This window comes from Botryllus schlosseri, chromosome 8 (genome assembly GCF_051294905.1).
Source record: "Botryllus schlosseri isolate E-star chromosome 8, Bs_hap1, whole genome shotgun sequence".
NCBI classification, from domain to species: Eukaryota; Metazoa; Chordata; class Ascidiacea; order Stolidobranchia; family Styelidae; genus Botryllus; species Botryllus schlosseri.
In genome coordinates, this window is record NC_137243.1 from 5,837,037 (window position 1) to 5,854,042 (window position 17,006).

Here is a 17,006-nt window from a genome sequence, read left to right on the forward strand (position 1 = left end):
CATTAGTTCGTGGTACTGGCGTATTGCAGTAGCGAAAGGAGACATGATTACATTGCATGGTTATTATTCTTGCAGACCCGGATTTGCTACATTTATGACTGCTGAAAAGTGCGTGCAGGTAGGGCGTGTGCAATATAGTAGGATTACCATATTGGGGAAATCTAAAAAGAGGACACTTTTTCAGACTTGCAAAACCGGATGAGAATTCTCAAAAATTGGTAAATTTTACCCACTCAGTGGTCGGTTGACTAATAAAAATCGTCATATTTCATCACTTTTCGTTACTTAGCAATGTTTTGAAGACTTAATCCAAACGCTATCACAGACCCCTCTGAAGATGAAAACGCGTGAAAAGGAATTACGTTCGTTTCACGCATGCCTGGAAAACGAAGTGACGAGATTTGCTAGAGCAAATGCTATTATTTCTAAACAAATAGTCGGAATTCCAATTTGGGATTTCACCTCTTCTACTGATTGGAGTTGATCAAATTTGACGTGCAGCATTTTCGTTTAGGCAACCTCATACTTAAACACTAGAATCCCATTAAAATTAAAAAAAAAGGAATTTTTGAACTGCCCAAGAGGAGAGTCAGTGGTAATTGAACTGACTACATCTGGTCTGAGGGCAACAGGTGTAACCACCGAGCTATCAGGTATGGTCAGAGTATACCTGTGTATAGTTGGCGAGATGTATGGATGCACCCAGAAGTTGATAAGGGGCGCTGGCGGAGTTGGGATTTCACGTCAAACACCTCGCATGACCCCAGAGCGCTTCGCGGAACCGAACGAGTTACATCATTTCATTTAATCGAAAGATACATGGATTAGTTCCGTATCCGTTAAAGTACGTTTTGTGGCGCAGCTTTGCAATCGATTAAGGTTTCGTAGCCTACATCTGTTCAGTACAATGTACAATTTAGCTATGTTATATGGCCCGCCACCTAAGTAATTGCTGTCAACATAGATTCGCTTCTTTGCTTTCCTGCGTACGTATTAAATGAACGGGTCTTCAAATAAGTTTGTTGGGGAAGCACGCGAATCGTTGACTTTGGCTGTGATGAAACAGTTATTGTTTGTAATGAAACCTGTTGTTTTAAGGCAGCTGTGCGTAACGAAAGGCCGATTTCATTATGGCAAATCAAATAACGGGCTAATCATCGCAAGTTTTGTGAACATGCAGTTACGGATCCTTGTCTAGGCAGCCTAATGTCAGATACAGCGACAATATATTCCTTGTATAGTTGCACGGAATATAGTGCTTTCATTGTCATGAGATTTTGGAAATATTTTCCTCGTTGGGCAAATAATAAGACTGAGTAATTAAAGTACAAGCAGTGTTCCGTATTTAGTTCTTGAATATGCAGCGCAGCCGTTCGCCGTAATATGTAACAGGTACTGGTGGAATTATCAAGCCTATGCGTGTAACAGTCATGAATGCTATATTCGTGGAATAATACATTTCTCGTATGAACTCTGATCATTGGAAACAGTCTAGACCGCTACCAACATATGTAAAATTATTATTAGAAGTCTATATTTTGGAAGCCAGTGTCTTACCGACACTCCGCTGTTGGCCTACCTATGTAAATCTCTCAATCATCGACTTTTAGCCGTTACTCTCACTTGTTCGTGTGAGATCGACTCCGTCTGACGCATTGAACACGATTTTTATATGAAATCAGATCCTTTTGGACAACATGAAGTCACTGTATATTATTTTGGTGATATGTTGTTGTCGCGATAGCACCGCGTTGACGAACTTGGAGTACCCGACAACACTGTATTCAGTACCGGCCCCGTACGAACCAGCATTCGGAAGCTTACTCTACAACCCATTGACCGAAGAAATCGACTACGCATACTCATCATTCACGGGGATCGAGTAAGCAACGACATTTTCATAGATTTTCATAAACGAGGTGGCAGTGAATCCATGACCGACATCGATACCTGTTTTTTGTGCTCTTACAGAAACGACCCCGACAAGGTTATTCGCATACCGTCTGTCTCACTCAATTACAAAGATAAGTCAGAGATGCAATCGCACGTAGTGACTGACGAGATCCTGTGGCCAAATGAGGTCTTTGGAGTGCCAAGTACGACTACAGTATTGAGCTGTTCGATCGTTTTGTGCTATGAGAGATAGTGTAATGGTTATGCGTCCGGCTTCTCGAGCGGTAGATCGTGGGTTCGATCCCCGGCCGTGTCATACCAAAGACTCGAAAAATGGTATCCGCAGCTATCCTGCTCGGCGCTCAGCAATCACGGATAGCATGGAGGAGGAAAAAAAACGGGGGCGCAGACTAGATGACCTCATGGGGCCGTATCGCAACTCCGTCGCCAAAGCATCTCGATGGTGCAGGCGAGAAAGAATATCATATCTCTCTCTCTCTCTATGATAGGGTTGGCATACGTCCTTAATTTCTCGAACATGTCCCGAATTTCACAGTTCAGACTGCGTTCGGGAGGAAATTCAACAATATGCCGAAATGTCCGGAGTTTTAAAGGCTTGAAGTAGGCTCATAATTTAATGTTTTTGTAAATCAACATAAACAACATTATTATTCGGCAGATTAATGCAACATGAAATTTTTCTTCACGCTGCGCGCGAATTAGTATCACATGTATTGATTTTAGTATGAGGACTACCACCCTCGAAAAAGAGGATTAAAACTATATAGCCTAGTACTATATGGAAGAACCAATATTATTGACAGAATTCATTCAAAAAATTTAACGACCCGATGCATATAAAAACCAGATGCATATAGCAAACCCCCAGAAGTTGCATCGATTACCCTATGCTGGGTCCCAGATCAGTGTTTATTTTGGCGGGAGAGGGCTGAAAAGATGTGGTTTCTGTCTTGATTATATAACTTACAACACACAACCACTTACTCCTGAACCGTATTGTGACCCCCTCTGGTCGATAGGCAAAGCTTTGCTGGTATGACGTCATATTGACCGACAATGTGCTCATACCTCATTTTGAAATCCGCTAGTGGGCGCTAATGAGTGTCCGGAATTTGAGTCACGAAAATATGGTAACTCTATGCTATGACATTGGCGCATTTATTCAGGGGGAGCATTTAAACCACATTACTGGACGTCAGCAAGTGCCTTCTTCCTGCCTGGAAAAGACAACGGAACTATATCTTTGATCGATATGACAAATCCGTACAATGTCACCAGCGAAGGTTTGACAGTCTATATTATTTTATACAATCACTTATACCCGTAACTGACCAAAGACGAGCGACAGACCGCGAATCGAGCTTATATCCCGGTCCTGTCTCTTTTTTACGTTTCTATGGTGAATCTTGGCTCATCAGAACCGCCCGTACCCCATCAGAGCCTTGAAGAGCCAAGAGAGACGAAAGTGACCTAATTAAGTAGCATAAACATCGTAGCCATCGTACGGAACCGTAACAGACACGGCTGCGATGGTTATCTGAAAGCAAACAAATAGCTGAAAAGGCCGACAAACGCCAAGCCCCCAACGCTACGTCGTCGATAATAACAGTTTTTTTATCAGACTGAGTCAATCTCAAGACTAGAACTCGACCGATATTGGATTTTTCGGCCAGTACCTATAAAACCGAGATCTAACACCTTCACCGATAACACCGATATTCAAATAAGGTTAAATCTACCTAAAAAGACGCATTCCCAATACTTCTGAGCATTTATTTCAACAGCTTTACAGCCATTGTCGTACTCGAACATGAATTAAATTAGAAAGGCTGCATCTGGACACCATGAAAGTGTAAGCTATATGAAATACAGCAATATTCCAAAGATAATGGATATTCCTAAGATAATGGATAGATTTGAGTGAAAAATGGGCATAAACGACGCTAAATAGGAAATTGGTGGTTCGATCGAAAGCGACGACCTTTTTTTTAGTAAACACTACCATGGCCTCATGTTTTTAGTTGGCCATGACACCACTAATTTTAAGTAAAAAGTGTGGAAATCGGGAGTCAAACGAAAGTGATGGCCTTTTTTCTGACAACCCACCAAATGTTTTAAGCAAAAATAGCGACATCGGCGGATTTCCGTTATTATCAACTCCCTTTTCTGAATTGATGAAAGTGTCCTCCTTTCCCGATTCCAAAATATGGTAACCGTAGGTTCATTTCAATATGAATACACTATTCAATTGTATACGGAAATATAGCTCGTAATAATAACCGGCTTGTGGCCTATTTTCAATCCACCTGTATAGCGATTATCAGCTAGAGTAGACTCGCTCATGATGAAGGACCCGGAGATTGATTAGAAACCGGATAGACATCCTTTAAATCTGATATAATCTGTCGATTGGACCCTTCATGTTCCCTGTCACGTGTACAGCTTGAAATAACAATCCCGTCCATTATAACGACAAGCTAAAGCAGTTGCTCCCAACCACCGGTCAGTGGATCAACTGATGCGAACCTCCTTTGTTTCGTTTTCATGATTGGGCTCTCGACACACTCAGTTCAAAAGTTGTCACGTGAGGCCGTCATAAGTTTTGTCAGATGCTATTTGGGTCGAAAGATTTAGAAAATCTAGTGGGATTCGATATGATATGCCATCTTGCAGGAAAAACACGGAATTGACACCACAGTGCTTAAAATCAGAATTCATGCCCTGATTGGTGGATCGTGGTAGTATTATCATGTTTCACATTGACCGCAGCCCGCGACACCAAAAGGTTTCGTACCACTGATAGATGTAACCTAGGATCTTTCCAATAAAGTTCTAGATCTTACAAATTTCGAATCGATAGATATAATTCCGATATCACCATTTGATGATGGAATAAAGTGGTACTATCACCGCGTACTGTGGGAAGACTTGGATTACGACGGCGATTATGACGCAATCACGGCTCGCGCATACGGAGATGCAGGTAAGTTTCGCATGGCCAATCCGCGCGCTTATGTAAGTTATGAATTTTGTTGCAAGTCAGCACGTTTGAGGCTCAGCTTGTGTGGTTCGAAAATCCGGGTGACGAAACGGCACAACCATTTTGGAAGACGCACATAATCCACACTGGCGACGAAGACGTTGCATTTCGGTTGCAAAACATGACATTACCTGACGGCAGTGAGACTTTAGTAATTGTCAGTTCCGGATTCTTTCGGTAGGATATATCTATTCAACTCTTTTATGCAAAGCACTGATTTCTTGCTGTCGCAGGCAAGCGCTCACACTTGCGTGGACCGTGGATGGCAATTGGTCTAATCCAGATTCTATTCAGCATCGCATAATTGATGACTTCGGATGGTACTTCGATCTCTGGGTAACATTGTGGTCACAGTCGGTACAGTTTTGTGAAGTACTACAGTGCGGCAGTGGTCGCATAACTATCAAATATTTACGCTATATACACTACTGGGCCGAGGGGAGCTCGAAGGGGGCCCAAAATTATTTCGTGAATCAACATAAAATGATATAGGCTGTAGAGTATTTCTTGGATATTTATGCAACTTTCTTCAGATTTTGTTCGCACCTCGCGCGATTTAATGTCGCTGATTTGATATGGGTAACCATCCCGCATGATTTATAGAAATAGTCATGTCGACGTCGGTCGTTACCGCGCCAAGGCACATCAAGACATGAAGTTTCGGTCAACAAAGTACATAATAATAACGGGCCTGTACGAAAATGCATAATTATTAATTATACCTGCCCTAAAATCTCAAAGACACCACTTCAACCTGTAAATCTGATCACGTGGGCTGAGAAAAGATTTATAGCAACATATATGCAATTACTAACGCTATCGAACAATTTCAATCATGAAGTAAAATATTTTCCGCGTTCCGCGCGACCAGAGACCGATAACCGACTTAGCATAAGAACTCATGCTCCCAAGTATTTCTGAAAACGTTCACCACGATGGGGGTCTGGGGGTGAACCCCCTCAGAAATTTGGCTAGTCACCCTATGGGGGGGGGCTAATACCAACGTTTTGGCGGGGCTGAGCCAAGGTTGAGAACCACTAATTTAGCCCATGAATCGTAGACATCCTACCACTATACTCTAGGTCAGTGGTTCTCAACCTATTTGACCTATTTGACCTCGCGGACCGGTGAACCTTCAAAAACTAAATTTCACGCTACATTTGAGTACGACAACCTGAATGAAATATCGATAACTCCGTTTAATGGTAACTAGTAAATACTAGATATTTAAACGTGGTTATATAGAAGTTTCTGCAAGGCGAAGTTCGCGAAGTCCTGTTAAAGACCACTAACGAGATTGTGATTTTCGGTGTCTTTTGAAAGAAATGTGAATTTTCTATTTTCTATAGGCTCTACTGTACTGCCAATGTTTGCCTAATCCAAGTTTGTTTAAAAGTCTCTGTAGCTTTCGCATGTAACTTGTCCAAAATGAGTTGTAGGCTACCTTTGACAGTTTCTTATAACACTCGTACCATTGTGACGAACGCCTGAAACAGACTATGAACTCTATATTGCGTCGCCATGCAAAAAATACGTTACGCACTTCTAAATAAAATTTTGATGTTTATTTCTATGCTCAATGGGCAAGCAGCCAACTATTTGCATTTTGAAATAGAGATATATCATTATATTATGTCTGGCGGACCGACAGGAAACTTGTCACGGACCGGCGGCCGAGAACCACTACTCTGGGTCAATATCATCATCTTTATGAATGGCGCCCTATTGTTTTATCATGACCACAGCTGCATTTACTAACCTGCGGTACATTTCCGCCAATTTGCAAGCCTTCGCGGAACCCCAACTCTTCGCGCAGCCATAAAAAATAAACATGTACGACAACACCCCGCTAGCTGCACATTGAATTCATTATACTCTAGGATACTGCTGCACAAAATGAATTGTGCATCGACAGAGAGTTAACAATAACATTAATGAATATTTATTGCAAATCCTGTGACTCCTGCGGTTCATTTCCAGATAGCAGTTCAGATATGCGAAACCTCACCTTGTAAAGTGTCATCATATTGTACAGTCGAAATGCAATTGCGTGGTAGTAATTGCTGAATTATAAATGAGCTTATAAATATTGAGATATAATTGGTATTTCATATGGACAGGGGAGGATTTTGAACCCCAGCCGGTCAACTCCGGTTAAGAACCATTGCATTAATATATGAAGTCATGGTAGGCATATCTTCACCTATAGCCTATACCACAGCCTTTGAGTTTGCAGATTCACCTGAATGCCGTTGCCCGTTATACATATCTATACGAGTTGAATTGTATGTTATATATAGATTGAGGATTTGAATCAAGACGGAGTGATTGACATTGTAGCATCTACTTGGTACCGGCCAGACTACTTTGGATCTCTCGTAGCGTACGAGATGCCCGTTGGTGGTGACTGGCGAACTGACAACTGGACAAGGTGAGATATATATCTGTTTAACCAGTAGTTCTGTAGGACTATCCCAGTGTGGTTCACAAGCATTTTCGACTCAAAGCTCAACGATTTTAACGTCCTCTGAAAGTTAATGCCCATCAACAATATTTTGATGCTGAAATTATTTTTTGCATCAAACTAAATATTGTCAAGTGAAGTAGTGTTTCGAACGACGCGTTGTTACGAAGATAAAAGAATGAATATGTTCAATTGCTGTAACGTAAATCAGATTTCCCCGATGTGATCCCTTTCATTCTTGCAGGCTGGGTTTAGTAAACCACTGAGACACGTGTCTATCGTCATCCATCGATTATATATTCAACCTTGCAAGAAAGCTAACAGTTAACTCATAGACTGAACCTTGTGACATCTTCGTCTCATCGTATAATCACTAGGGCTGCGCACAACGATTCGAGTACTCGAATCTGAATCGAGTATTAATTTTAATGATTCGAGTGGAGTAGTAAAAGACGATTTTTTCGAGTACTGAAATTATACGCTCCTCGCCACTGAAAGTTAATTCATCAACCAGAAACACACGCTTTAGTCAGTCGCCGAGTGCAGACGTGTATTTATCGCTCCGCTAGCTGATTGCTTGTAATGATTACGTACAGCTTGGACGTGCTGCGCAGTATAGGCAGTAAACAGAGTAGACCAAGTCGCAAAGTGCGACGAAGACTTTACTACCTTCAGTTACTGCGTACTCGCCGAGTGGGACAATATCAACAGAAAGACTGGGATCTTCCGGGCGGAGCCGGGGACCCGAAGCCTCAACCAAGATCCCTGAGGATTAGCCTAAATGCAAAAGTTAAACTTGGAACTCTGAACACGAGAACTTTGAACTCTGTATGGCGCCAGGAAGAAGCTGCCGAACTTGTGACTGACCTCAAACTTGATGCGTTGGCAATCCAAGAACATCGCCAGCACTTCACTGAACCATTCCGCGAAAAAGACCTAGGCGCAGGCATCATCATGATCCAATCACCTGCCAACCAAGGCGGAGTTGGAGGCGTCGGTCTAATCTTGTCCCAGCGTTTCCACGCTGGGGCAAAGATTTACGTTATAAACAGCCGGATTATCACAGCCAGCATTCAACTACGTCGCCGCAAACTGCACCTCGTTTGTGCGTATGGACCAACATCTCCGAACTCCACTGCCTTCTCAGCTGATACGCTCGCCTTCTACGACCAACTAGAAGGCATTCTATCAACCTACCCGCAGCGCGACATAAGCATGCTGCTTGGGGACATGAATGCCACGTTGGCCGAGCGCTCGCAGCGAGTTCGCTTCCCAGTTGGCCACGAGAACAGCAACTCGGAGCATTTTACCAATCTACTCGACCACTGCGACCTCATTTCTCTCAATGCCGACTTTTCTATGAAGCCGAAGCGTAGGACTACATTTGACGGTATGCGCCAACGCAACACACGGCTGGATTATATCTGCTGCAATGCTCCCGCACGGCGCCATTTCACGAACTGCCGAAAGGTGCGCAAGCGCATGCTAACGATCAGGAGTGACCGTCGCATGGTGTTCGCCACGCTTCGTGAACGCCTCCCGTTCGTCCCGAAGCGCACACCAAAAGAGCCCCTACCAAATTGGTTTGATCTTAAGGACGCAAATAAGATGAATGTCTTTACCATGCACACACTCCACGCCCTCGAGATCCAACACACTATACCGACCGCCTTTGCGCCACTTGTAGCAGCAGTCAAGGATGCAGCCCGTGAAACGCTCAGTGAGGCCCGTAGCAAGCCACGGTCAAAATTAGCCTGGGAATCCGACCCGACAGTGCTCAGTGCGCGCCGTAACCTCAAGACTCTCAGACGTGCTGCGTACACCTCTGGAACACTGGACGCACATAGCGATGCTAACGAGGCAGCTCTGTACCTAACAAACGTTCACGACGCATGCAGCTCGCAAGTAACGAGTCGAAGCTATTGCCCTTTCCGTGGAAAATGAGTTGGAAGCAGGCCGATCAAGAGCAGCCTGGAAAGCCGTCGGTGAACTAGTTGGCTTCAAGAGGACCCGCGTGAAGGCCTGTACGGAAGACCTCGCAGCACACTTCGAGACCCTGTTATCTACACCTGCACCGGACATCGATGTGCTCGTTGCACCGCCTTCACTAGCAGCTAATCCTCTAGCGATCAATACAACCCTGATCACGCTTATTGAGCTCAAGACAGCCATGCGTGGAGTACCACAATTCAAGGCCACCGGCACGGACGGCATCCAAACGGCTGCTTACACCTCGGGCGTTGCACCTGTGCTCCTCGACGTCATGAATGGCGTCCTCGAAGGCGGCCCGGTGCCCCCCGAGTGGCTCGAGGGTGAAATCGTCCCCATCTACAAGAAAGGCGCTGCGAGTGACCCAGCGAACTACAGAGGCATCTCCCTGATGCAGACCGCTGCCAAGCTGTTCGACCGAGTACTGCTCCTTCGCATACGTGAGCAACTCTCTACCAAGCTCCTGAATGCTCAGAATGGATTTCGATCATCTCGCGGTACAACAGAGCACGTCCTGGCACTGCGCACAATCATTGACACCTGCCGCGCACACAAAAAGAATGTTGCAGCCGTCTTCGTTGATTTCGCGAAAGCCTTCGACTCGGTCTCGCGCCCAGCCATGGCGGAGATCCTCAGATTCTATGGGATTCCTGAGGTGATAACGTATGCCATTATGGCCCTCTACACTGACACACGAGCGCGAGTCCGAACAGATGACGGCCCAAGCGGATATTTCAACACTTCGGCTGGTGTGCTTCAAGGTGACACCCTGGCACCATTCTTGTTCGTGGTCATCCTTGACCTCGTGCTACGAACGGCCTTCCCGGATAATACGAACTTCTTTGAATGGCGGCCACGGCAAGGAACGCGCACGCGTACGACTCGCGAGGCAATCCACGTAGGTATTCTTGCCTACGCAGACGACCTAGCCTTGCTTGCCCCGAACACCGCATCGGCACAGCGCCTCATTAACCAACTAGAGGCCACCACCGCTCTTGTTGGCCTCCAGATCAACGCCAAGAAGACTGAGGCTCTGGCCATACCAGCTCTACCGGAGAACGCGACACCAATTCAACTGGGAAAAATCGATCTCGAGTATGTAACGAGTTTTTTATACCTCGGTATTGACGTCGCTGACTCTGGAAAAGCGCTCAAGGCGAGGCGAGCAAAGGCCTGGGGTGCGGCAAGACGTCTACATAGCCTCTTCCATTCAAGTGCCTCAACCCAGCTCAAGACCGTATCTTCCGTGCCACTGTCTAGAAGGTTCTTCTCTACGGAATAGAGGCATTCACGCTGACAGAGAAGTTGGCTAAGACGCTCAACGCTAACTACGACGCACTCCTCTGCTATGCACTCGGCATTCACCATCCGGAGCATATATCCACGAATGCATTGCGAGAACTCACAGGAACGGTCCCATGCCGTCTACTGGCAGCTGAACGACGCTTCCGCCTAATCGGCCATCTAGTGCGGCATCAAGACGAGCAACCAGCCGCCGCCATCATCAATCACAGTCCCACGGAGCCATGGCGCAGAGGTGGCTGGAATCGGAAAACATGGCGCTCGACAATGGAGACTTATCTAGCGGAACGCGGGCTGTCGCTTGAAGACGCCCACGACCGCCTACGTTGGAGACGCTTAACACGAGCCCAAAACTGATTATCTCGATGTTCTTTTGTTTCCTGTTTTCTTTTGCCCTTTTTATTTTATCTAATTGAAAAGTCGATATATATATATATAACCAAAATTATAGTTTCGATACTAATTTTCACTATTGAAACTTTGATTGACCGTATCGTAGCATACGAGACACATAGTACAAGATACGAACGGTACTGGAAATAGTCATTTCCGAAGTCATGATTATCCCACAACATTGTCATCAAATGCAATGAAATCGGTATGGTCGAAAAAATACCAAAGTATCTTTAATGTGATGGATAACAGGCATTATATTCTTTGTGGTCAAATAAAAGGTAAATATTTGAACTTTGACATATTACATCCTGTTATGACGTCATAATGAGTGATACTCGATTACTCGACTCGAATCATATTCCCTGATTCAAAATCGAATCACTCATGTACTCGATTTAGCCCAGCCCTAATAAGCACCCTACGCCAAATCAGCTTTTCGTTTTTACCTCACCTGTCAATTAACACTGCCCATGTTGTGAACATCTGGTATAAGCAATACAAACATTTGTGTTCCGTTGATTCACGCGCCTCTTCTCAGGCACTTGATATCGGATGATTTTCGAGAGAATTACGTCCTTCGGGGAAACGGTGCTCCGGGAGGCGTGAATGTCTTTTGGCCTTCGAAACAAATGCAACTGGATGGCGAGTAAGTGCGATCAGCCTATATATGTAGAGATGGTACCAGTGCGAGGTCGTAGTTTAGACGTAACTTCAGCCTAAAACTGACATGGTTCATTTGAGTTCGTTACAAATATAATAAGTGACCATGCCATGCGACCCTAACTGATATATTACAACCGCAACAGTGAGTATTTATTGTGCTTGTACCATCGCAATTTGATACATGAATTCGACGGCGGCGCGGCCCGGTGGGCCAAGTGAATTCGCATTTTCTCAGTCCTGCGGTCGCATTCCAATTAAATTGTGATTAAGTGATAGGAATACATAAATGTTATTACATCCAATACATTAAAGACAGAACTATAGCAAACGCAGGCTTACAAATTACCGATAGGCCACGTAGGTCTACTCAGTAACGCAGGAGCATATGCTGCCGCCCATGGCTTTCGTTGAAAATGTCGTCCAAATTTTGAAATACTTTCAATCTTTTCAATTACGTTGTGTTGACTAAAAAAAATTCATCACTTCGCTTCGACTCCCGCATTACCCTCTTTTTCAGTACTTCAGAAGTGTTGATTAAAAAAAGTTCTTCGCTTGACATTTTGCCGCCCTCTAGTAGCCTGCCGCTCATGGCGCAGACCCATAAGCGTGCGACGCCATTGGGTCTAATTCAGGGGTCGGCAACCCCCGGCACGCGTGCCATTTGTGGCACGCGAGATGATTTTTTATGTAACGCCAAATAATTTCACGCAAACGACAAATTGAGACCATGTTTTTGCGAAAAGGGAAACAGAAGTTTTCAAAATGTACAAAGCTCGCAGGTGATCCAAAATTATTTCGTAAATCAACATAAAATAGTGTCTTTTAGGGCAGATTTTACTTATCTTGAAATTTTTTTGCGCCTTGCACGATTTATTGGAACCTGATGTCTTGATTATAATGTGAAACCCCCAATAAATAAATATATATGTATATATAAAAAAAAATTTAAATATGCATAATGTACAAAAATGAGTCAACCGTGTTAGCAGTTATGAAGGAACGTCAGCCGAATATCGTTTGAAACCGGTTGGATGCTTTAGTCTAGGAGTGTTCACTGTGCAGCCTACGGGAGCGCAACTATTATATTAACCGGTATTCCGGCGGTGGGCATTTTCACGCTACAGGAGACACGACCTAGACATAAAGATTCGAACAACATGCCAAAACGTTCGACATTGATATGTCCACTGTCAGGGCGCTGAAGTGACCATCGCTGAATAGTCCAGCGCCCGCAGCTTGAACCACACGTATCAAATGAGACCCGCTGAATAAAATAATGAACCCCGTGTGAAAATGCGTATTTGGAATGGTGTTTGTCTCTCGGAAGGATATAATTATTTTAGTTTCGTCTGGTGACCAAGCGATTCCAATATATCTGGAGCAACGACAATCTTTACCGCTTTACCGCGACCTTTGCAGACAAATCTAGTGTCAGACCAACCTTAATGTGACACCAAACCGACTTGAATGATACAGTGCTGGTGGGCACCATTTTTATCGTCAACAGACCATATCACCGTAACAACACTGATTGGCCTGTCATTCGATATGGTACCGAACAAAGTGGACACGGAAACGACCAAACCAACCACACAAGATCGATCATTACGCGACTGAAAATAAATTGTATAAATATTACGTCCATGTAAGCGATAGGTCGGGTGCGGTAGCGACCAAAATTTATTCCCTTCGCGACCAATAATTCAAGAATCCTTGGCGTAACTGATGCCGTTGCCAGCTGCAGAAAAAACGGTTGGTGATATTCCTTGCTTGAAACGTTTCATATTAATAAATTGAATGTTTGGCTCGCAAGCTGGTAATAATTTGACATTTTTTAACATTTTGGCACGCTGCACACAAAACGTTACCGGCCCCTGGTCTAATTGAAACGAAGCGATAAGCTTTATGCAAGACGGTTGCCCGACGACTATCATTTACAATAGGTGTTGAACCGAAGTCTTTTATAGAATTTCGTGTACTGTTCATTGTATGCAGGAATAGCCAGTATGAACGCATCCCATTCCATAATATTAAATGTTGGATTGTCAGCCTCGGGATGACGAATCTTCAAAACAAATTGTTTTAAGAAAACCTCACATCATATTGAGCGGCGATGATGACGGCCATGCGTACCTTTTCGTTCCACTCAACCAAGATCCAGATAATTGGGAATACAAGAAATCAACGGTTAGCGATTGAGTTTGTGCGTAGAATTCACGTGAAGGCTAATGTGACGTTTTGAATAATAAGGAATTTGAAAGATGCCATTTCAAACATGGTTTTCGTTTTGCAACATGTTTGGTATTGTGAATTTGATATATTTATGCTTTCTCGGGGTTCAAGTTTTCCGGGTGCCAAAATATCAGTCTGCACCGTGCAGTTTTCCATAAAACGGATTATCTGTGGCTCTACTTGATAAATGAACCACTTTTTATGCCTACACCAAAACACATGTCGTTCGCACTCGTGATTCCGCGCAAGATCATTCCTGGCGAATATCTGAATAGTTGAGCCCATGTCCACCGGGCCTCACTATATACATAATTTCGGCAATTGACAAATATTCGTTCTATCCATCCATCACATCTATCACTTAACGCGTCTTAACCTCTGGTTTCCATCGCAATTCAACTTCTGATTTCCGCTCGTTATTTCAGTTTTTTAGAGCTTTCGGAACGGTGGGCGCTATTGCAATCGCCGATGTGGACAACGACGGATACTGTGAGGTCTTTGTGCCAGCGTACTCCACCAATCAGATCATTGTCATGAGCTACAAGCCGTAACTATCCGTCAGCACGAGGCCACTTCGGAACAAACCAAATGTCAGCGTCAAATGTTATCATTTTGGTTTTGCCATACTTCCGGACTCGAAGCACATCGATAATTTTCATGTATAGGCTATACAGTTCATTTCGAAGAATAGAGTATATATACTTTACACCAGGGGTCGTGAACCTTTTTTGGCCGAAGAGCCATATTGGCCCTATTTTTCTATTTCAACTTAAAAAGAGCCATACATGCCAATCAACTGTTACGTCACAATTGAAAATTCGTGACGTCAAGGTAGCACTTATTCGAACTCACTATATGAGATTCGTCGTGTGCGCCACATTTCCTCTGCAAATACTCGTACTAATCATGCAGGGTTGCCTTATTTTAGCAAGCAAAACTTGAGTAACGAGAACGTAGGTTCGTCGTGATGCTCCTTTTGAATGCGAGAGCACATGATCACATGTGTAAGTGGAGCCAAACATGGTCCCTACAGTAGTATATAGGCCTACCCACTCTAAGCTGTGATACATCAGTGGCGCGGGGCCAGGGAGGCAAGTGAGGCAGCACCTATCGTCAGGACGAGTGAACGAAAATTGTGAAACGTTCAATTACTATAGGAATTTTCTACCGATGTTCAATTGTTCATGAATGACTACATTTTGAACATTTCCCCTAATTTCACACAATTTGCATGTTTATTGTTCGAAAATGAAGCGCGAAACGAGACGTAAGGCACAGACGGGCCCAGCCTCACCATTGATAACGCAATTCATCATCAATAGCTTACAATTCATTATAACGGATATTAATGGAATGTAGCTGTCACGCCGATTCCGAAAATCTAAATACTGATCGACTTCTCAATTCTCAAAGTATTCGGCGGTAACATATAACGTTGCGCTACACGTCTACATTTTATCACCGGTACTATACAGAGCTACTTATCAATTAAGAACAGGGATAGCAATGGTGTTGTTTGTAATTCGAGTTTGTAATTATGAATGTAACGTCCACGGCTGTTCATTTTGCGCCTTAGATGATGAAGAAAATGTGTATCTAAAAACTGTGTTCTGATATGGGCGTCGCCATGTCTGCGATTCTCTTGATCAATCAACGTATCGCACAATCCAAGATTTCGAGTCGGGTACATAGAATCCGCGATTGATATTGGTCCCCTGCGCGACTTGGATTTTAGGATTTTGAAAAGAGGGGTCCGGGTCCCTAAACCGGAAGACGGCATTGTCTTTACCTCCCAAAGATATGTTTATACTGCCACGAGAATAATTATTCTGGCCGTGATGAAAATTTACTAACAAGCAGCTGCAATATTGATCAATTCAGTACCAAAAATAGATATTTGGCAAGGAGCCATATCTCATACCCAAAAGAGCCATATATGGCTCCAGAGGTTGTCAGTAACGAAGTACTTCTACTTTTTGGAAGTACTCAAGTAGTTTTCCTCTACTTCTGGTACTTACTCAAGTAGGTCTGATTTTCTCTACTTCTACTTCGTAATGTTTTGTGAGCTACTTACTTACTTTTCGCTATTTTCAATTTGTCAAGTAGAAGTAATTTAATCCCCCAGTACGAAAGATAGCCTGAGGAATTTCGGGGCTGTTTTCACGGAGTACCAGGCGCGTAGCCATCCGAAAAATAAGGGGGGAGTTCAATTTTTTCTGAATTTAGTAATATATAATCAATTCCTCAGGGTTAAGTACACGCGTAAATAACGATTATACAACATCCTCGTGTTGACGATTATACGCGTATGATAAGCTTGTCGTCGAGTCCGGAAGTGCTGTTCATTAGCGACTCCCTAATCTGTCGTGAACGCGCGCTTATCAACGCGTCGAACAATTAAATACGCGCGCTTATCAATGCGTCCTACGTAGCCTCGGTGACGAGTTTTTATGGAATATGTGCTATAATGACGCCGATTTCAGGTGGTTAAAACCTTACCTCTTTTATAACTCAAGCCTTGACACACAGCTTCTAATGGTTATGTTCAAGTATTAGCGGAAATAAATTACGCATGTACGTACGCACGCGTCGCACCTGTTTGCGGACATTCGATGTCATTTAGTTTCGAGATGTCACTCTTTAATCGCAATCGCTAATCAGCATATACTTAACGGCATTTTATCCAAGCCATCGGGAAATGGGAGCCAAAGCATGGTAGGTCCGCGACGCGGTAGTTAGGCTAGCGATATCTTTCGTACTAGGCCGATTGCAGATGCGATTGTGTAGGCCAGAGATGATATCGTGTGCACCAAGCCAATGCAGATGCGATTGTGTAGAGGCCAACGATGATATCGTGCGCACTGGGCCTATGGCAGATGCGATTATTCAAGCCAGCGGAACTAGGCTTGTCGGAGCCGCGAAATCAGGCTAGCAACAATTGCCGAGCGCGCGGCAACGAATGACCTAATTTCGCAATTATCTCAGCGGGTGATCGTGTCGCGTTAC

The 17,006-nt window shown here is 43.9% G+C and overlaps 1 protein-coding gene across 1 annotated transcript; it reads left to right on the plus strand.

Moving 5' to 3' along the window:
• Positions 1–1,655: 1,655 nt before the first annotated feature.
• LOC145444794 (uncharacterized) lies at positions 1,656–14,706 on the plus strand. Its single transcript, XM_080322804.1, has 10 exons — positions 1,656–1,882; positions 1,972–2,096; positions 3,081–3,197; positions 4,775–4,897; positions 4,954–5,131; positions 5,188–5,290; positions 7,255–7,385; positions 11,644–11,751; positions 13,856–13,955; positions 14,426–14,706. Exons 1-10 carry the CDS (start codon positions 1,698–1,700, stop codon positions 14,549–14,551), a joined length of 1,296 nt encoding a protein of 431 aa, XP_080178930.1. The 5' UTR covers positions 1,656–1,697; the 3' UTR covers positions 14,552–14,706.
• The last annotated feature ends 2,300 nt before the right edge of the window (positions 14,707–17,006 follow it).

Coding starts and splice junctions, on each gene's coding strand:
- LOC145444794 (XM_080322804.1), top strand. CDS start 1,698: ATGAAGTCACTGTATATTATTTTGGTGATATGTTGTTGTCGCGATAGC. Junction 1,883..1,971: donor TCATCATTCACGGGGATCGA/GTAAGCAACGAC, acceptor GTGCTCTTACAG/AAACGACCCCGACAAGGTTA. Junction 5,132..5,187: donor GTCAGTTCCGGATTCTTTCG/GTAGGATATATC, acceptor TTGCTGTCGCAG/GCAAGCGCTCACACTTGCGT.